At 38.2% G+C, this 22,580-nt stretch overlaps 1 protein-coding gene across 2 annotated transcripts in view; it reads left to right on the top strand.

The window, feature by feature from the left end:
- AP3B1 (adaptor related protein complex 3 subunit beta 1) overlaps positions 1-22,580 on the top strand; it is a 278,558-nt gene that overhangs the window by 20,693 nt on the left and 235,285 nt on the right. For both annotated transcript variants that reach the window (XM_003408109.4, XM_064273482.1), the window contains exon 2: positions 14,154-14,229. In XM_003408109.4, coding sequence (XP_003408157.2) covers positions 14,154-14,229 — 76 coding nt within the window. The remainder of the gene's footprint in view (positions 1-14,153; positions 14,230-22,580) is intronic.

Raw genomic sequence — 22,580 nt, 5'->3', positions numbered from 1 at the left:
CCAAATACTCCTAGGTTAACTCTTTATCAATCACACCTTCAATTTTTATAGGACCCCATGCCCACATACTTGTACTATTTCCCCCTTTTTTGAGTCCTTACTGTGATCCAGGATACGTCATTGTCTAGAAGGTCTCTTAGTTTCCAATGTAGGGGACCATTTCCTGTGTTGCGTGAACTCATGGGGACTATTCCTTCATGCTTCTGTGGCTTTGGAACTCCAGGACTTTTATATTTGTTCTTTGAAAACAGTTTTCCATGGGTCATGTATCCATTTATCAGTTTGCGTAGCACTTTCATGTACTTTGTTTCCTACATTTTCTTTATCAGAATGCTATACTAACATAAAAAATAAATAAAAGTTAGCATATGCTTAATGTCAAATGGATTTAGTAAGGTGTACTACAGGAGTTTGAAGGAGGGAAGGTGGACTTTGATTTAAGCCTTGTCACAAGAATTTCAAAAGAATGAATTGTATCCTTGGTAGGGAAAAACCAAGGGTGAAGGTAAAATGGCCTGGCTTTTTTTTTTTTTTTTTTAATTAGCAGTGAATGAACTCGTTTGGATAAAGACAAAAGTTCCTAGAAAGAAACAGTAGAAAAGGAAATTTGAGTGATAGTTGCTAGTGTGTGAAGGAAACTGGACTTCATCTTCCATTCTAAGAATGGGAGTTGATGATTTTAGATGATTATTGCAGTGGTGTTTTGGGAAGGTTAACTTGGCATTGTAGGGAGAATAGATTGGAGAAAAGAAGCTGGAGACAGAGGAGTCAAAAAGGAGATTGTTAAAAAAAGTCTAAGAGTAATGCAATAGTGATTTAGACTTTGTTGGTATAAATGGGTATGGAGAGGAAGGGAATGGTGAGTGGTGTTAGTAGATTTGGGCCAAAGGAGGTGGGAATCAAGGACTTAAAGGTTTCAAGGCTTAATTGCACTTTTCATTAAATTTAAGCAAATTCTGTCAAAAGTATTTTCTTGAGATGTGTTTGTGGTTATTGAAAGGCTGATACAAAATATTTGGGAATGCACAAAATAAAAACATAATGTTTAAAGAACATTACCCCCAAATAATGTTGAGTATTCACTTTACTAAAGAAGGAATACACACGGCTACTAAACTAGAAGTCAAAGGAATGCAAACGTCCTTCCTACTTTTTACTGTGGAATAATGGTAATGATAAAAAACCAAATTGAACCCATTGCCATGAGTTGATTCCGACTCATAACGACCCTATAGGACAGAGTAGAACTGCCCCATAGGGTTTCTGAGGAGCGGCTGGTGGATTCGAACTGCTGACTTTTTGGTTAGCAATCATAGCTCTTAACCACAGTGCCACTAGGGCTCTAGTGGTAGTGCTAGAGGGTAATTTTTGTTATTATTTTTTTTTTGGGCCAAGTATAAAGTGGGCAACTCTGTCATTATCCAGAATTTTCATTGAAATTTTATCTAGTCCTTGAAACCCAGAAGTCTGCGATACTCTTCTGAATATTTGAGCTCACCACCTTTAGTAGGAATTAGGCAGTAGAAATTTTGCGAGTACTGTACTTTTACATGAAACCCTGGTGGCACAGTGGTTAAGAGCTATGGCTACTAACCAGAAGGTTGGCAGTTTGAATCCACCAGCTACTCCTTGGAAACCCTTTGGGGCAGTTCTGCTCTGTCCTGTAAGGTCGCTATGAGTCGGGATCAACTCGAAGGCAATGTTTGTTTTTTTTTTGGTTTTGGTGCTTTTATATGCTTAAGATCAAAATAGGCAACTCATATTTAACATTATATATTGTAAAAATGCTAAGGTTAATTAAAAGCAAATTAAATAAAGTTAGAAACACATAACTCTTCATAAATAGCTTCTGCCTATCTGACAATAATAACTATAAAATAACACACACAATACCGTTTATTCTGGTACTGTGTATATTACATAACAAATGATTTGGGATGATAGTAACCGCATATGATTTTTTCCTTCTTCTTTAGCATTCTTAATATTTTAAAGCTGTTTTCATTCATGTAGTGAAACTGAAAAAGTTTTAATACAGAAATTTAAAGCTACATGTGAAAATTCATGAGTAAATTTTGAGTTTTTCAACAGATGCCAGATTTTTAAATAATCTTGTAAACTTTAGTGTTTGTACTTTCAGATCCTATTCTTGTCAAGCAGGAATTTGTAGAACCTTTTTTATGTTTCTAGGCCCACGTAGCCTCCTTGGGCTATCCATGAGGAAGCCTGGTGGGGCCATGTGACTTTTTAGAAACTGATTTTTTTACTGAGATTTTCAAGTGATTCAGGGATGAAACTCATCTAAGGTAGAGATTGCATATTGGCTTTCTCAATTACGCACATAGAAGGGAATTGATCCAAACGCATCAGGTGGAAAACTTGCCTTCTGTGGCCTTGGAAAGTTTCTTTTTTTAAAGAATTAAAAAATTAATCTAGCTTTGAGTTGGCATATCTTCTTAACACAGTCATAGAAAACTTGTATTTACTATAGTTTATGCATTTCTTGGAGGAAAATCTAATCTTAATATTCAAACTTGATGCACAAACTGACTCTTTGGCATGCCTGTGTTTATGCCCATCTGTTACTGTGGCACTATGTCCACTATTATGTTGGCATGCCAGTAGCAGTGAAGCATGGGAGCCAACAAAGATGAATTGTTTGGATGGAATACACTATTCTGTAATACTAATTAATTTTGAGCTGATGAATCTACATGAGATAATGTTAACCAAATATAGTCAAAGTAATATCAGTGAAAATAAAATTTATTTTGACTTATGCAGAAGCGTTTCACAGATGTTTTAGACTACCATTGAGAATAATTAGAATTAGTGTTTATTAGGGTGCTAGTCATCAGTTTTCTTTCCATAAAAAAATTTGAGTTTAAAAGATAAAAATACAGTAATTTTTCTTGTGGTAAATTATAGATTAGGGAGGAAGTGTAGTGACACTGCAGGTCATGAGTTTTTACTTTAAAGATATTTATAGTTCTTGAGATATATTACTCACGTACTCAGCTTTAGAGCAGAAATTGACAGCAATATGGTAAATGGGAAAAATGTTGGATTTCAAAACAAGGCCCAAGTTTAATTCCTCACTTTGCCATTCCCTAGTTGTATAATGATATAAATTATATGATCTTAAACTTACTTATATATTGTATAGTCTTCTACTTATGTGTAGTCATTATACTTTCTGAGCCTCAGTTTCATTATCTGTTAACTAGGAATAGTAATAGCCATACATGCTTCGTAGTGACTTTGTGATTCAAAATAAGATAGTGTTATATAGCTGTAGAAAATAATGCCACTAGCAGGTTGCCTAAGTAAGTTATTTATATGTTATAAATGCAAGACATAGTAGAGGTAAAAAAGTCAATAATTTAGAAAGTATGTAACTCCCATTCCCATACCCCAGAGGTAACTATAATGAACAACTTTTTATGTATCCTTCTAGGAAAAAAAAAATTAAGCCAGTTTATTATTTTTATATAACTATGTACCTTGCTTTTCACTTAATAAATCTTGGAGGTCTTTCAGTATTTGCTTATGAAACTATGTCAGTCTTTTTAACCACCCTGTAATATTCCCTTTGTTTAATTAGCCCCCGTATTGAAAGTCATTTGATATTACTTCAATTAATCTATTTGTGGGAAAAAATAAATTCTTATTCGTAAAGGTAGAATTGTAAGTTAGATGTTAATTGGATTTTAAATGATAGGTATTGCTAAATTAGATCAGTTTTACCAGGTATAACTCAGTACACAACAATGATGTCTGTTTTCCTCATACCTTTACCCAAACTAAGTACCCTCAAATTGCATATTTGCCAGTCTTATAGGTGAAATGAGCACATTTAAGTCTTCTCCCTTATATTTATTGGTTTATTCTCTCAGTGAAATGCTTGTTATGTCCTTTGACAATTTTTCTATGTTATCAATGCTTGTTGATTAATTAAGGGGTCTTTGTGTTTTAAGGACACCAGCATTTCTGTCATATAAATCAGAAATTAATTTTATTTTGTTTCTTTGTCTTTTGTCTTAGTTTATGGCATGGGTTCCCCCCGCCCCGTGTAAAAGTTTTAAAACTTTCCGTGTTTATATTTATTGATTTTTTTTCCTTTTATTGCTTTTCAGACTCCCCCGATCTTTTCAGTCTTTTATAGAAAGTGACATTTTTGGTTTATAGTGCTCTTAAACAATGAAAAAGAACTTTGTGCTTGATCCAATAAATTTTTGCTTCAGTGTATGTAAATGCAACTAGGTCAGGTGGTCCGCAGAATTTCTTTAAAACTTTAAGGATGAGTAGTCACATTCTTAACAAGCACTGGTAGTACAGTGGTTAAGCGTTTGGCTGCTAACCAAAAGGTTGGCAGTTGGAACTGGGAAAAAAGATCTGGTGATCTTTCCCAGAAAGATTATAGCCTAGAAAACCCTATGGGGCAGTTCTGTTCTACTCTGTCCTGTAGGGTTCTGTGAGTTGGAATCGAGCCTATAGCACATAACAACAGCCACGGTGTTCCCTGGGTGGTGCAATGGAAAGAATGGAAACCTGGTTTAGCTGGTTAGTTACATTCTAGAAGATATCTCTTATCGCCTGAGCAGAAGTAGAACATAGTTCCTGCTGCCTACCAAGAGACCAGGAGCCCTGGTGGCACAGTGGTTAAGAGCTGTGGGTGCTAACCAAAAAGTTGGCAGTTTGCATCCACCAGCCACTCCTTAGAAACCCTATAGGTCTCCTGTGTCCTGTCGGGTCTCTATGAGTTGGAATGGACTCGACGGCAATAATTTTTTTTTAACAAGAGACCAAGTAGCCGGGGACATTGGAAAGAGGCTTGGTAAATATGGAAACTTCCTGTGGTATATGTATGGCATCATGGTCTTTAATGCATGTGTGCATGGTATGTACAAATGGAAGATGTATGACTGATTTTTGACCTTTATTGAGATCTTGGATCCTTTTGAGAAGCCAGTGAAAGTTTGGAGCTTTTCTGTATCCCTCTAAGGAACAAGTTTAGTACATTGTCTGCATTCATTTATTCTTTCAATTAATATTTACTGTGTGCCTGTTTTTTAGTTTTGTTTGGTGTGGCTGTTATGGGTCTGTAAGAAGTTTAGTCTACTTGAGAAAACAATTAAAGCCTATGTTTATAAACCCTTTATAGATCTTCTTTTGGGTCCTCATATATCTAAGCTCATTCCTGCACTAGTACTTTTGTATAATTCCTGTGGTTGGCTCCTTGTCCTTTGAGATCTGTGAACACCTGGCGGTTCTTTATCACATTAACCTATGTTATCTGCATGGTACTTAATATGGTCTTCGTCCCTCCCTGCCTGCCTGCCTCTGTCCCTTCCTCGCGCCTCCTTAACTCGCCCCGCCGCCTTTCTCATTCTGTCTTATAATGTAACTTCCATTAAATCAGGAACCCCAGTACTTAGAACAGTTCCTGACATGTAGTGGGTATTAAGTAAATCAATGTCTACCAATTACACATGCTTTACACAGATTATCTCATTAAATCTTCATTACTACCTATTAGAAATAGAAACCTATTTCTAGTTTTGTTCATTTTTCTCTGGTATAGTTTACATTCTGTTTTATTGAATTTTCCTCTTTAGTATTTCCTTCTACTTTGGGTTTAATTTTCAGTTTTTATTACTGCCTTCTTGAAATGGAAGCTTAGATCATTGATTTTTTTTTTAATTAATTTTTATTAAGCTTCAAGTGAACGTTTACCATTCCAATCAGTCTGTCACTTGTAAGTTTACATAGATCTTACTCCCTTCTCCCACTTGCTCTCCCCCTATTGTAGATCATTGATTTTTAATCTTCTTTTATTTAGAAATAGAAATTTACTTCTAAGTATTGTTTTAGCTGCCTGCCACAAGTTGTAAAATGTTGCAGTTTTATTAGTCATTTAAAAATATTTTCTATTTTTTCTGGTGATTTCTTCTTTGACCCATAGATCATTTAAAGTGTGTTGCTTAATTGTCAAATATCTGGGGTTCTCCTAGTTATTTTTCTATTACTGATTTCTAGGAATCGACTCGACGGCAGTGGGGTGGGTAGTTAGATTTTACATATTCTTCGTGATTTCAGATCTCTGGAATTTTTTGAGGCCTTATCCAGCATATATAGTCTATTCTGGTAAATCTCTGTGCATTTGGAAAGAACTATTTAGTCCATTTATATTAATGTAATTCTGATATAGTTGAATATGTCTGCTATCTTGATCTTTTGTTTGTCCCACATGTTCTTTATTCTTTGTTCTTTTATTCCTCCTTTCTTAGTTCCTTTTGGATTAATCAAGAACTTTCTACCATGATGGAAATGTTCTGTATCTGCACTGTCCAGTGTAGTAGCCATCAGCCACACGTGGCTATTGAGCACATGAAATGTGGCCAGTGTGACTAGGAACTGAATTTTTAATTTTATTTATTTTTAATTAAATAATTGGATGATACAGCGCTAGACAGTATAATATTTATCCTTGATTTATGACCTTAAATAAGTTTATCTTCATTAGTAATATTCTTACTTCCCTAACAATGCCAGAACCTTAGAACAGCTCCACTTATTCCCCTTCTGCACTTTGTGCTGTTGTTCTCGTATATTTTATTTCTGCGTATTTCTTGAGCCCTGTAAGATGTTATTACTGCTGTTTATCTTTATCCATATATTTACTCTTTCTTGTGTTCTTCATTCCTTATGTACTTCCATATAGAACCATTTTTAGCTTGTTGTTATTAGGTGCTGTCAAGTCAGTTCTGACTCATAGCGACCCTACAGGATAGAGTAGAACTGCCCCATAGTGTTTCCAAGGAGCGGCTGGTGGGTTTGAACGGCTGACCTTTTGGTTAACAGCTGAGCTCTTAACCACTACACCACCAGGGCTCCATTTTTAGCTTAGAGAACTCTTTTAGTAGATATTGTAGTGCAGGTGTACTGGCAACAGGTTCTCCACCAAAACCACTTTATTTCACCTTCATTTTTAAAGGATATTTTCAGTGTTTATAGAATTCTGTATCAGCATTTTTTCTTTCAGCACTTTAAAGATGTTATTCTATTATCTTCTGGCCTTTATAATATCTGTTGAAAAGTCAGCTATCAATATTGTTGTTGGTACTTTTAAAGGCGCGGATCAGTAAACTGTAGCCCACCTCCTGTTCATTAAATAAAGTTTTATTGGAACACAGCATTCCCTTTATTTACATGTTGTCTGTGGCTGCTTTCATATTACAACAGCAGACTTTAGTAGTTGTAACAGAGACCGTATGACCTACAAAGCCTAAAATACTTACTATTGGACCCTTTGAAGCCCTGGTGGCGAAGTGGTTAAGAGTTCAGGCTGTTAAGCAAAAGGTCGGCTGTTTGACTCCACCAGCTGCTCCTTGGAAACCCTATGGGGCAATTCTCCTCTGCCCTATAGGGTCACTGTGAGTTGGAATCAACTCGACAGCATGCAGCAGCAGCAACAGCAACCTTGGACCCTTTACAGAAAATGTTTGCTAACTCTTGCCTTAATATCTTTTTTGTTTCGATGCTTTTAATACTTCTCTCATGGTCTTTGGTTTTCAGCAGTTTGACTTTGAAATATGTAGTGTAGTTTTCTTTATGTTTGTCCTGCTTTGCTAGGATTTTTAAGTATGTGGTTTTATGTCTTTCGTTTATTTGGAACAAACCTTAGCCGTTATCTCTTGAAATACTGCTTCTGTCCCAATCTCTCCTCTCTTTTGGGACTCCAATTAGAGGTATGTTAGATATTTTAGCTATATGTCACATGTCTCTGATGCTCTGTTCTGTTTTCTGTTCTTTTATTTCTCTGTGTTTCAATTTATATCATTTTTGGTTACCTGCCTTCAAGTTCACTAATCCTGCTATTTCCAGTCTGCTGTTAAACCTAACCAATGAGTTCTGAATTTCAGATACTATATTTTTCAGTTCTAAATGCCCACTTGCTTATTTTGTTTGGATTCCATTCCCTTGTTGTAATTCTTTTTCAACTATTTTGTCCATCTTTTCCTGTGTTTTCCTGACCATATTAATTGTAGTTATTTTAAAGTCCTTGTCTGGTAACTCTAACATATGAATCTTCCATGGGCCTGTTCCCTTTCTCCCTCCCTCCCTCTTTTCTTTTTGACATCTCTTCTTGTTTATAGCGTGTCTCATAAATTTTGATGAGTTGCTGGATATTTAAGATAAAAAATTGATGAAGGCACTGAATTATACAAGTAAAAATGGTAGAAATGGGAAATGTTTTATGTATTTCACTGTATATATATAGTGAAATATAATAGTGAAATATACCTGTCTGTATATACGCATACATATATGTTTTATATGTCTTGTTCATATATTGATGAGGGCCTGGATGATATGATCTTCTAAAAAGGGTTGAGTGTTTTTTTTTTTTTTTTCCCCTGACAGGTAAATAGAATACCAGCAGATCACCTTGATCCTATTGAAACTCAATTTTAGGGTTTTTCAGACCTTGTCTATTTCAGGTTTTCTCATACTTCCAGAGCATCATGCTTGCTCCTCAGTTGTGACCCTTCTGTGGTTTTAACTATAAGCCCAGGGTATTTAGCAAGGCCGCTCTAAATGAAATAACAAGCATTGTGGGGTTCTGAATAGAGGAGAGCCATGATCTAATATATTCAACAAGGTCATTCTGGCTGCCATGTTCAGAATAGACTCTGGGGACTTCCAGATCTACCCATGATGCTGTAGTTTATAACAGGCTAAATCTGCCACAGAAAGGAGCTATAAAAGCTGGAAACAATATATACAATAAGTTTCCAAAGACACTGGAGAGATCAACCAGTGCAGGCATGACTTGAAGGCCCATGATCCTTGAAATAAGAGAGGCACACAAAGCAAGCTCCTCATTTCACCAGGTTTTTCCCTGAGTGTATTTTTCAAATAGTCGTGTGAAAGATAGAGCCCAAGGAGAAAGTGACAGTTTTACTAGTCTGAGGAGACAGATGTTGAAGTTCAGGAATACCAAAGTGACTCGAACTTGAAGTGCATAATCACAGAGATAGGAACCAGTAAAAAGGAGCACAAAAAGCTGTGTACAAACTCCTTCCAGGGACTTGGCTACACTTTCACATGGTGAGATTCCATGAAACCCAGCTGAAAAACAGCAACTGAGAGGTTAAAGAGCTAAGCAGTGATTTCAGCAACGGCACTTTGCTGGGGAGAGTAGCTGGAGCTCTCATAAATAGACTTTCTAAATGTGTTTTCTCCCAGTTTTTGTATATATCTTCTTACGGATCAGTAACAAAAATTTGTGGGTTGATAATGAGTTCTTAGACCATACTTCCTTGACCAATATTTTGATTATCAGTGATATAGTATACAGTGCTACATAGTCTTAAGTCTGTGACTAGACTATTTCCCTTAATTTACATAGTCCTTAAAGGAAGTGTAAGTTGTAATGGTGTTATGATTATAGATTTTTTAAAAAGAGGTAATTTATATTACATAAAAGCACCGAAACCTAAGTGCTTATATGTAACCGGTAAATTTTTGCTTTTTGATTATCGTTGCTATTTTATTCTGGCGCTGAATAAGGATGACTTTCCTGATAATTATAAGATTTTCTGTAACCATTCAGTTATGCATTTTCTCTGTTCCTTGAAACTAACCCTTGAAACTAAAACGGGCAAATATTTTGAACATGAAAGAAAAGTTATACCATTTAACACCACAAGATGTCACTTAAGTAAAAATAAAGTTGGTATCTGTCTTAGTTGTCTAGTGCTGCTATAACAGAAACACCACAAGTGGATGGCTTAAACAATCAGAGATTTATTTCCTCACAGTTTAGGAGGCTAGAAGTCCAAATTCAGAGCACCAGCTCTAGGGGAAGGCTTTCTGTCTCTGTCCAGTCTGGGGGAAGGTCCTTGTCTCTCTGAGCTTCTGTTCCTAGGTGATCTTCATGTGGCTTGGTATCCTTATTCTCCCCTCTCTGCTTTGTTGCTTGTCATAATTTGCTCTTTTTTTTTTTTTTTTTAATTACAAAACTTTATTGACTGATAAAATGGGGTTACAAGAAGGGGAAGACAGGGACACTGGCCCTCTATACCTGACCTAATAGAACTTTCTATGGTGATGAAATGTTTCTGTATCTCTGCTGTAGGTACCACTAACTACATGTGACTGTTGAGCTCTTGAAATGTGTCCAGTGTAACTGAGGAACTGAATTTTTAACTGTATTTAATAGCTGTATGTGGCTAGTGGCTACCAAGTCATATTGAACCATGCTGTTCTGCACAAAGAAGGCAGTGAGTTCTGGTTCTTCTTAGGACCCTCAGAAGTAGCAAGTCTCTATTGATAGTCTTTGCCCACAAGCCAGAGTCCTCAGAGGTAGAGCACGAGAATCCTGGGTGTGGGGATGTGAGCTCATCTGTACATATGAGAAGTGTCAGAGGAGATGTCACAAGGCTGCTGTTATCAGCAGACAGTTGCGACCTCAAAATTAAGCACCTTTTTCCTTGTCCTCTGAGCCACTGAGTGGAAAAAAGCCCAATCTACTCTTCATATCTTATAAGAGATTGACTCAAAACATACCCTACACTAATCCTGCCTCATTAACATAACAAAGAACTCACACTTAGATGGGATTATAACCATAGGCATAGAGTTAGGATTTATAACACATGTTTTGGGGGGACACAATTTAATCTATAACAGCATCCTACTGCTCAAAACTAGAAAGCTACACGAAGGTAACTAAGTAAATAAAAAACTATGTATTTGAGAAAAGTCCTGGTTTCCAGCAAAGATTCAATGAAAATGTTACTGTTTCAGAATTATTTTTAATCAGATATTTTGTTGTTTAGCAAAAAGAATTTTATAATTTTCATGACTGAGTAGTTACGTGTTAATGGGTCACATTTGAGTATATGTTATTATAAGGAAGGAGGTAGACCTAAAATGACTCAGTGGAAGTCTCTGTATTTGGAAAGAAAACCAAAGCTATGTTAGTAACTCTCCCAATCTTTATTGTTTTGGTGGCAACCAAAGAGAAATTTAGGGAGAAATCTGTAATTTATGTCAGAATTTTTTATAGGTTCTTATGACAGTGCTGTTAAAAGTTGAATATTATATCAGCTTGAATCAGTGCTTAGGATTTTCTTGCTTTTTACTGTGAGCCTCAAAGTTATTAACTCTCTGTCTGTGTTAACAGAAAAGAAATTTATATTGGTTGTTGAAGACTAGTGTTCCTGTTAAACAGGACGAGCAAAACCTTTGACTTTAGTATTGGGATACTGTTTTCTTATTTTTTATTTGAGAGAAAGGGTCAGGACCTAAAGGTGTTTTGGAAGAAGATTCTGGCATCCTGGGTTTGAGAGGAGCAAACCAAGTTTCCATCGAGGCCATGAATAAGATTAAGCCTGGGGTCAGAGGTTGAGGTTCCTTAAATATTGACACTTCATTCTTCATTGTTTAGTTCTCTATTCAGGTAGCACTGCTGGAGGAGAAAGAGTGGAAAACTCTCGTGGAAAAGAAAGGAGGAAAATGAAATGTCCTCTTTTTGAGTGTGTGTGTGTGTGTGTGTGATTGCATTTTCATTTGTATTTAGTTCCTACCTAATTCGTTCAGTTTTTTCTCTTATCTCCCAATAATTTTTTTTGTTTCTTTTCTTTTTTTTAAAAAATAAAAGTATACATAGCCATTAAATAAAATAGGAAAATAACAAAAACTAGAAATAAAAATAAGATCACATATATCTAGTTCCATTTTCTTGCTCTTCAGTTATCTGTGCAGTATGAAAGAGAAGTTTTAAGAAGGGATTCTAAATTCAGTAGGGTAAACATTTATTATTGTTGTTAGGTGCCTTTGTATTGGTTTCAACTCATAACGACTTTATTTACAACAGAATGAAACACTGCCTGGCCCGTGCCATCCTCACAATTGCTGTTATGTTTGAGCCCATTGTTGCAGCCTGTGTCAGTCCATCTCATTGAGGGTTGCTATGAGATAGAATCGACTTGTGGTAATTGGGTTTTTTTAAAAACACTTGTAGTATTCTAATATTTGGTAGGAAACCCTGGTGGCATAGTGGTTAAGTGCTACAGCTGCTAACCAAGAGCTCAGCAGTTCGAATCCACCAGGTGCTCCTTGGAAACGCTATGGGACAGTTCTACTGTGTCCTTAAACAGCCACTATGAGTCAGAATTGAGTTGACAGCAACAGGTAATATTTAGTAGTTGTATATCCTCGGATACAGTCTCTACTATTTATTTTATAGCTGCGTTTTTTAATTAGAGAAAAGCAGGTGTTTTAAGTATTTAATTTTTTTCATCTCCTGCTACTGATAATCATTGTATTTAATTTTATGAGCTATTTAAAAAGTAACTTTTTTAATAATAAATTTCCTTGCCTGTATTCTTTTTGGAAAGAATGTACTTTATTTTTTACTGCAATGACAGTTTGTAACACTTAGCCCCTGATTGGCCCCATTCCTTCTTGGTGAATGCTTACTGCCTGAAACAGACCTAAATTTGTAAAATGTATAAAACTGAAGTGAAAATTCTTGTTAAGGCTGTCTATTTGAAGTAGTAAAAAAAGCTCTTCCGACTTCTAAGCTTCAGCAGAGATGAAAGGGCTTCTCCTACTATTGGCGATTGGACCATGTTGCATGAAAGAACTATGTGGAGTAAATTTTTTTTTCTCTTCAGCAATTTGTTGTAGACACTATGACAGATTGCTGATTGTAAATCAATGATTGTTGGAAGTAGTTAATTATAATTTTTAATACTAGAAGCTTAGTTTCCTGTCAGTTTTTTTACGGACATTTAAGAGGCTTTCTTTTATATACTAAAATAAGATATAGTCATTTACATTCTTGAGTAAGCATAAAGTTCATATATATTTCAAAAATTATTTTTCTAATGATGAAATAATGTATGGCTATACTCATCTGACGGCACTGGGTTTGGTTTTTTTGGTTATGTTCACCTACATTGGGGGCTGGGTTTTATTTTCTCCTTGTCTTGCTATAATGGATATGCTATCTTTAAATAATTTTTATTCATTGATTTATATTTTTTTGCCAGTTTCCAAAAATAGTGAATTGCATATCGTGTGTTATTATGGGTACTACCTTCTCCCATGCTGTCACATGGGAGTTCTCTTTTATTCCTCTTGTAACCCACATATCTACAAGCCCTATCATTTCTGTTTGGAAATCTGATCATCCCCTTTTCTTTTTTCTGTACCACTTTATGCAGGTTTTTATTACTTGTTCCTGGATTGTTATACTAGTTACCCAATCTTTTTCTCTCTGGTATTTTTCCCTTTTATAGTTTTTGTATATTGCTGCCACATTAATTTTCCCAAGGCATTGCTTGACCAGCATCCCTAGTTAGAGGACCTGCAGTTCATGACTTCCCACTGCTGTGTACACCTCCTTCCTTCCTTTTTATCACCTAGTAGCATCATCATCTACTGGGTCTTCCCAGCTGGGAATTGGGGCATCGTTATTGAATGCCCCTGTCTCATCCTCACATTCAGTCACTACATTCCATCAATTTCAACTTCTGAGTAGTTTCTGAATCTGTCCTGTGTTTTCATCCTGTCACTACTGCCTTGGTTCATTAGCTCATCCTCTTGTTTAGATGTTGAAATTGCCTTTCCTTAATTGTCTACATTAGGGAATGCTAGTGGGATTTTCCCTTCATGTTTATGTTCTTTTCTTATTGGAGAAGTAGGGAGATAAAAAGGATGGTGTGAGTAACACCTACCTTTAATCAGGGCTCTTTCTTGACATATTCTGAAGAAATGTCTTAAGTTTGTGGCATATGGAAGTTTTTTAGTCCTGATTCTGGGACTTTTCTTATTTATTTTTTCTCACGGTTATGCTAAAGAAATGAGAGAATTTGCACACATGTGCTTTGATATTTTTCTCAGAACTCAGGGGCAGTTTTATATATATATTTTCTGTTTGAGGGCTTGATGACTGTGTAGCACTTTGATATTATTTTGCAGGGTTAGATGAGAAATAAATAATTAAAAATAAGAATGCGGTTAATTAATATTGTCCATCATATTATTTCTAATTCTTATGAAAACTATATATTTTAACAACAGCTGTCTAATGTAAAAATCTACATACAGAATTTTTTTTTTTCCTCTCATAATAGAAATGAAGATCTAAAGCAAATGTTGGAAAGCAGCAAAGATTCTGCTAAATTGGATGCAATGAAGCGGATTGTTGGGGTAGGTAAAATAGTAGATTACTTCAATTTTTGGATAATGGATGACTAATGATTACATTATATTAAGTAATATAAAAACTAAAAACCAAAACCATTGCCATTCCAACTCATAGTGACCCTATAGGAGAGAGTAGAACTGCCCCACTGGGTTTCCAAGGATCAGCTGGTGGATTTGAACTGCCAACTTTTTTGGTTAGCAACCAAGCTCTTAACCACTGTGCCACCAGGGCTCCATTTAAAAAAAAAAAAAAAAAAAAATATATATATATATATATATTAAATACCAAATTTTCAAATGTGACAACATCCCACTTGCTCTTTAATAGTAGAATTTCCTGCCTAAAAAATACTATTAAAAGAAACATTGAAGTATCAGAAATCAGGAAACTTGGGTTCTAATTCCATCCTTTCTTTTTTAATATTCCTATCTGTAGTATCAAGATATTTTTCCTTTGAAGTAGAGAAAGTTAATTATTTTGTAGATAGAATAAGGTAATATGCAGCATTATTTTGATTTCCCACAAAGAAGAATACTAATTAGCTTAAATGTGTATACATACGTGTGTGTGTGTGTACATACATACATATATAGTCATTTGGAAACCCTGGTAGCATAGTGGTTAAGAGCTATGGCAGTTCGAATCCACCAGGTGCTCCTTGGAAACGATATGGAGCAGTTCTACTCTGTCCTATAGGGTCGCTTTGAGTCGGAATTGACTCGATGGCAGAGGGTTTGGTTTTTGGTTTATCGTCATTTAATGACCTGAAAGTTGTGAGCATGCTTTCATTTGTTAGTATTTTTCAATCTCCGTTATTACCAATAGAAATGCTTTATTTGCTGTAGTAGCCAAGGGCTTCTAATCAGTATTAAATGTAAAAGTATTCACAATTTTCAGTTGTGATGCCAATTTTGAACAGTTGACTGGTATGTTATTAGAAGGGATTCCCAGTTGGAATCGACTCGACGGCAACCAACAACAGCAATAACATTGCCAGACAACTAAAAATGGAATTTCTAATTGTATATAACATCTTTAACAAAATATTTTTGCAATTTGTATCTTCCTCTCTTTTGTGTGCCATACGTAAACCATATGTAATCTCTGAATAAAGACAATTATAAAGTCATACTTGCGCCTAACATGGTAGAACAAACACACATACAACCAAATAGGCACTAAAACCAAAGAAACCCGTTGCTGTTGAGTCAATTTTGGTTAATTGTGACCCCTGTAAGTTGAAATATGCACTGGCCCTGTTGAATCTTATATTTTATAAGTGAAGAAAACAAAATATTTGATGCATACATACAAGGCAGAAATACTCATAACAATTACATTCCTTGTCTCTCACTGGTCATGTGGCCATAACTGGTATTTATAACTACGTTCTTCCACCACCCATTCTGTATTCCCTTTTCCCACAGGTAGTTGTGGTTCTTTGCCTGGTGGGGTTACCTAAACCTTCATTCCTGAAGGAGCTGGGCCATTAGTAGTCATGTTGGAATTGGGTTGCTATAGTTTTCCTGTTAGTGATACGATAATATCCATGTGCCTACAAGGAAGACCAGTTAATACGACTGTTATTCAAATTTACGCACCAACCGCTAGGGCCAAAGATGAAGAAATAGAAGATTTTTATCAGCTGCTGCAGTCTGAAATTGATTGAACATGCAATCAAGATGCATTGATAATTACTGGCGGTTGGAATGCGAAAGTTGGAAACAAAGAAGAAAGATTAGTAGTTGGAAAATATGGCCTTGGTGATAGACATAGTACTGGAGATCAAATGATAGAATTTTGCAAGACCAACGACTTCTTCATTACAGATATCTTCTTTGACCAACATAAATGGCGACTATAGACATGCACCTTGCCAGATGGAACACAAAGAAATCGAATTGACTACATCTGTGGAAAGAGACGACGGAAAAGCTCAATATCATCAGTCAGAACAAGGCCAGGGGTCGACTGTGGAACAGACCATCAATTGCTCATATGCAAGTTCAAGCTGAAACTGAAGAAAATCAGAACAAGTCCATGAGAGCCAAAATATGACCTTGAGTATATCCCGCCTGAATTTGGAGACCATCTGAAGAATAGATTTGATGCATTGAACACTAGTGACTGAAGACCAGACCAGTTGTGGAGTGAAATCAAGGACATCATCCATGAAGAAAGCAAGAAGTCATTGAAAAGACAGGAAAGAAAGAAAAGACCAAGATGGATGTCAGAGGAGACTCTGAAACTTTTGAACGTCGAGCAGCTAAAGCAAAAGGAAGAATTGATGAAGTAAAAGAACTGAACAGAAGATTTCAAAGGGCCTCTCGAGAAGACAAAGTAAAGTATTATGACACGTGCAAAGAGCTGGAGATAGAAAACCAAAAGGGAAGAACACGCTTGGCGTTTCTCAAACTGGAAGAACTGAAGAAAAAATTCAAGCCTCTAGTTGCAATAGTGAAGGATTCCATGGGGAAGATATTGAGCGACGCAGGAAGCATCAAAAGAAGATGGAAGGAATACACAGAGTCATTATACCAAAAAGAATTAGTCAATATTCAACCATTTCAAGAGGTGGCATATGATCAGGAACTGATGGTCCTGAAGGAAGAAGCCCAAACTTCTCTGAAGGCATTGGTGAAAAACAAGGCTCCAGGAATTGATGGAATATCAATTGAGATGTTTCAACAAACAGATGCATTGCTGGAGGTGCTCACTCATCTATGCCAAGAAATATGGAAGACAGCTCTCTGGCCAACTGACTGGAAGAGATCCATATTTATGCCTATTGCCAAGAAAGGTGATCCAACCAAATGTGGAAATTATAGAACAATATCATTGATACCACACTGAAACAACATTTTGCTGAAGATCATTCAGAAACGGCTGCAGCAGTATATTGACAGGAAACTGCCAGAAATTCAGGCTGGTTTCAGAAGAGATTTGGAACCCGATATATCACTGCTGATGTCAGATGGATCCTGGCTGAAAGCAGAGAATACCAGAAGGATGTTTACCTGTGTTTCATTGACTATGCAAAGGCATTTGACTGTGTGGATCATGACAAATTTTGGATAACATTGCAAAGAATGGGAGTTCCAGAACACTTATTGTGCTCACGAGGAACCTTTACATAGATCAAGAGGCAGTTGTTCAGACAGAACAAGGGGATACTGATTGGTTTAAAGTCAGGAAAGGTATGTGTCAGGGTTGTATTCTTTCACCATACCCTTTCAATCTGTATGCTGAGCAAATAATCCAAGAAGGTGGACTATATGAAGAAGAACGGGGCATCAGGATTGGAGGAAGACTCATTAACAACCTGCATTATGCAGATGACACAACCTTGCTTGCTGAAAGTGAAGAGGACTTAAAGCACTTACTAATGAAGATCAAAGACCACAGCCTTCAGTATGGATTGCACCTCAACATAAAGAAAATAAAAATCCTCACAACTGGACCAATGAGCAACATCATGATAAACGGAGAAAAGATTGAAATTGTCAAGGATTTCGTTTTACTTGGATCCACAATCAACAGCCATGGAAGCAGCAGTCAAGAAATCAAAAGACGCTTTGCACTGGGGAAATTTGCTGCAGGGGACCTCTTCAAAGTATTGAAGAGCAAAGATGTCACCTTGAAGACTGAGGTGTGCCTCACCCAAGTCATGGTATTTTCAATCACATGATATGCATGTGAAAGCTGGACAATGAATAAGGAAGACCGAAGAAGAATTGACGCCTTCGAATTGTGGTGTTGGCGAAGAATATTGAATATACCATGGACTGCCAAAAGAATGAACAAATCTGTCTTAGAAGAAGTACAGCCAGAGTGCTCCTTAGAGGCAAGGATGGGGAGACTGTGTCTTACATACTTTGGACATGTTGTCAGGAGGGATCAGTCCCTGGAGAAGGATATCATGCTTGGCAGAGTACGGGGTCAGTGGAAAAGAAGAAGACCCTCAATGAGGTGGATTGACACAGTGGCTGCAACAATGAGCTCAAGCATAACAACGATTCTAAGAATGGCTCAGGACTGGGCAGTGTTTTCATTCTGTTGTGCATAGGGTCGCTATGAGTCGGAACCGACTTGACGGTACCTAACAACAACGACTACAATTTTCCGTTGACTTTAATCACAGGGCATGGTAGCACTAAGAGACGCCCTATGGAATCTCCTGAATTCCAGACATACTCTTGTTTACCTCCTTTGTGTAAGAGCAATCTAATTTCCTCTTGGTAATCAGGACCAATCACAGCAGCCAGTATGGTAACTCCTTTCTTTGCCTGTTGATCCAGAGACATAAGGAGTTCAAAGTGGCCAGGTGGCATTCTCAACTTCCAGCTCAGTGGAGTCAGTGATATGTCCCCAAGTGGGAACATTCCCCCATTTGGAACTAAGACCTCTAGACCTGTAGAGCATAAGGTTACAGGGACAGGATGCAGAAATTTTGAGAGTGAGTCACAAGGGGTAATAGTGAGTAATGCCACTCCCATAATCCAGCACTTGGTGCCTGAGCCCATGAATCCTGGCTGTGGGAGAAATAGCATCGTATATTGGACACTGGTTTAGAGCATATACAGCTTCCTGGAGAAAACTGTCCCAACCTTGCGTTGTATTGCCATGTAGCTGGTGTCGTAATTGTGTGTTTAGAAAGCCAGTCCATCGTTCCATCAAGCCAGTTGCTTCAGGATGATGGTGAACATGGTAAGACCAGTGAATTCCACGACCATGGGCCCATTGCCACACTTCACTTGCTGTGATCTGATGCGATCCTGTGTAGGATACTATGGATGGTGGTTAAGGAATTCTGTAAATCCATGGATGGAAGTTTTGGCAGAAGCATTGTGTGCAGGGAAGGCAAATCCATATCCAGAGTAAGTGTCTCTTCCATGAAGAACAAAACGCTGCCCTTTCCGTGTTGGAAGTCATCCACTGTAATCAGCTTGCCACCAGGTTGCTGTCTGATCACCTCCAGGAATGGAGCTGTGCTGGGAATTCACTTTTGGTTTCTGCTGCTGGTAGATGGGGTACTCAGCAGTGGCTGTAGCCAAGTCAGCCTTGGTGAGTGGAAGTCCATACTGCAGAGCCTGTGTATAACCTCCATCCCTGGTACCATCGCCACTTCATTCATGAACCCTCTGGGCAGTGACGGGAGTGGCTGAGGAAAGAGGATGACTGGTTTCCACAGAATGCATTGTCCTATCTACTTGATTGTTAAAATCCTCCTCTGCTGAGGTCACTCTTTGGTGACCACTCACATGAGACACAAATATCTTCACTTCTTTGGCCCATTTGGAGAGGTCTTCTACATACCTCTTCCCAATAACTCCTTGTTTCTATTTGTCTGATCAGGTTTCTTCCAACTCCCTGACCATCCAGCCAGACCATTGGCCACAGACCATAAATCAGTATACAGTCACACACTTGGCTATTTCTCTTTCCAAGCAAAGTGAACAGCCAGGTGCAGTGCTTGAAGTCCTGCCCATTGGGAGGATTTCCTTTCACCACTGTCCTTCAGGGAGGTCCCAGAAAGGGACTGTAGTGCTGCTGCTGTCCACTTTTGAGTGGTCCCTGCATATTGCACAGAACCATCTATAAACCAAGCACAAGTTTTCTTTTCCTCAACCAGCTAATCATAAGGAACTCCCCATGAGGCCATAGGTGCAGACTGGGAGATGGAAAGTAATGTGACAGGAGTGGAGACCATGGGCATTTGAGCCACTTCCTCGTGCAACTTACTTGTGGCTTCAAGTCATGCTTGGGCCGGGTCTCATATATACCGCTTCCATTTAATGATGGAGTGCCGCTGTGTGTGTCCAACTTTATGGCTCTGTGGAACAGACAACACCCAGTTCATGATGGGCAACTCAAGCTGCATAGTGACTTGGTGTCCCATGGTTAAGCGTTCAGTCTTTACTAAGGCCTGGTTACAAGCAAAGAGCTGTTTCTCAAAAGGAGAGTAGTAACCTGCAGAGGATGGCAGGGCTTTGCTCCAAAATTCTAAGGGTGTGCACTGTGATTCACCAATAGGGGCCTGTCAAAGACCCCAGACAGCATCTCTGACTGCCCCCGACAGTTCATGCACCATTGGATCAGCCAGATTGTATGACCCAAGGGGCCGAGCGGCTTACATGACTACCTGAACCTGTTTTAGAGCCTTTTCTTGTTCTCGGCCCCATTCAAAACCAGCATCTTTTCAGGTGACTTGATAAATAGGCTGGAGTAGCACACCCAAATGAGGAATATGTTGCCTACAAAATTCAAAGAGGCCCACTAGGCGTTGTGCCTCCTTTTTAGTTGCCAGAGACGTGGGGTGCGAGGAGGGGGCAGGAGAGCCGAGGCAATAACTTACTCATCTTCATTTTAGAAGGAATACCTTGACGTGTCCAATACCACTGGACCCCTAGAAATTTCACTGAGGTGGAATGTGTTTGAATTTTTGTTGGATTAATTTCCCACCCCCTCGAATGCAAATGTTTTACCAATAAGTCCAGAGTCATTGACACTTCTTCCTTACTAGGTTCAATCAGCATATTGTCATCAATATAATGGAATGGTGTGACATCTTGTGAAAGAGAAAGATGATCAGGTTCCCTGCAGACTAAATTATGACGTAGGGCTGGAGAGTTGATATACCTCTGAACTGGGACAGTGAAGGTGGCCTTGTCATCTGAAGGCAAACTGCTTTTGGTGGTCCTTTGAAACAGGCATGGAAAAAAAGGCATTAGCCAGATCAATAACTGCATGCCAGGTACGATGAGATGTATTAATTTGGTCAGGCAGTGAAACCACACCTGAAACAACAGCTGCACTTGGAGTCACCACTTGGTTAAGTTTTCGATAATCCACTATTATTCTCCATCTGTGTTTTGCATAGGCTAAGTAGGTAAGTTGAATGGGGAATGTGGTGGCAATCACCACCCCTGCATCCTTCAAGTCCTTGATGGTGGCAGTAATCTCTGCAGTTGCTACAGGAATGTGGTATTGCTTTTGGTTTACTATTTTCCTAGCTAGGGGCAATTCTGATGGCTTCCACTTGGCTTTTCCTACTGTAATAGCCCTTATATACTCTACTTGTCAGGGATCCAATACGGGGGTTCTGCCAGTTGCTGAGTATATCTATTCCAATTATGCATTCTGGCACTGGGGAAATCACTACAGGATGATTTGGGGATCCACTGGACCTGCTGTGAGATGGACATGAGCTAAGACCCCATTAATAACCTGACCTCCATATGCCCTATCTCTGATTGGTGGGTCACAGTGACGTTTTCGGTCTCCTGGAATTAGTGTCAGTTCCGAGCTAAACCCCAAAACCAAACCGACTGTCGTTGAGTCGATTCCGACTCATAGCGACTCTATAGGACAGAGTGGAACTGCCCCATAGAGTTTCCAAGGAGCTTCTGGTGGATTCAAACTGCTTACCTCTTGGTTAACAGCCATAGCACTTAACCACTACACCACTAGGGTTTCCAGTTCAGAGCCAGTACTAAGTAATTCCTGAAAAGTCTGATTATTTCCCTTTCCCCAGTGAATAGTCACTCTAGTAAAAGGCTGTAGATCCCTTTGGGGAATGCTGGGAGAAAGATTAACAGTACAAGTTTTTGGTAACGTGGTGGAGTCCTTCCCCAAGGGGTCCTGGCCTCCCCTTCATTCAGGGAGTTGTGGGTTGGTAAATTCACTCAAGTCTGGGGATTGCTGGGCTGTGACTCTCTTTTCTGGAGATTAGAGTTAGACTGCTGTTTATTTGACCTAGAATTCTTCTGCTTGTACAGATCAAGTAAATATTTAGTAGATTTCCTATCTATTTCACTCCTAGGGACACTATAACTAAGTAGTCAATTCCATGAATCCATAGAAGTCAGGCTGCTCTGATTACTGCTTTGACTCTGGTGTCCATTAGAGTAACCATGCCCACCTTGTCTTTGTTGATTGAGTGCTGCCACTTGGCCCCTATTACCACAAGGTCCAATGAGCCCCATTGTAGTTAGGTGTCTTAGTTCAGTTAGGGCAGTTCCCACTGTCAAACCTATCTTATGTAAAATAGCAATCACAGCAGTCTTCAGGGATGTTGGGGCTCCCTTAACAAATTTGTTCCTTACTGTCATAGTAGAAGGTGTGCCCTCTGGACACTCCGTGTGTAGGTCTGACCTGATAAATCCACTCTAGCATGCCAATTTCCCTCAGCCTTTGAATACCTTCTGCAGTATACTAAGGCAGATCTCATACTTCGACTTGATTTGTGTAGGCCACCACATAATCCATGTTTCAGTGACTCAACCAAATAAACTATTAGATCCTTTTCTAACTTCTTGAGCTGAAACATTGAATGAAGAATCTGTGCTTTAGT

Source organism: Loxodonta africana, chromosome 2 (genome assembly GCF_030014295.1).
Source record: "Loxodonta africana isolate mLoxAfr1 chromosome 2, mLoxAfr1.hap2, whole genome shotgun sequence".
Lineage (NCBI taxonomy): Eukaryota > Metazoa > Chordata > Mammalia > Proboscidea > Elephantidae > Loxodonta > Loxodonta africana.
This window is presented reverse-complemented; position numbering and strand designations above follow the sequence as displayed.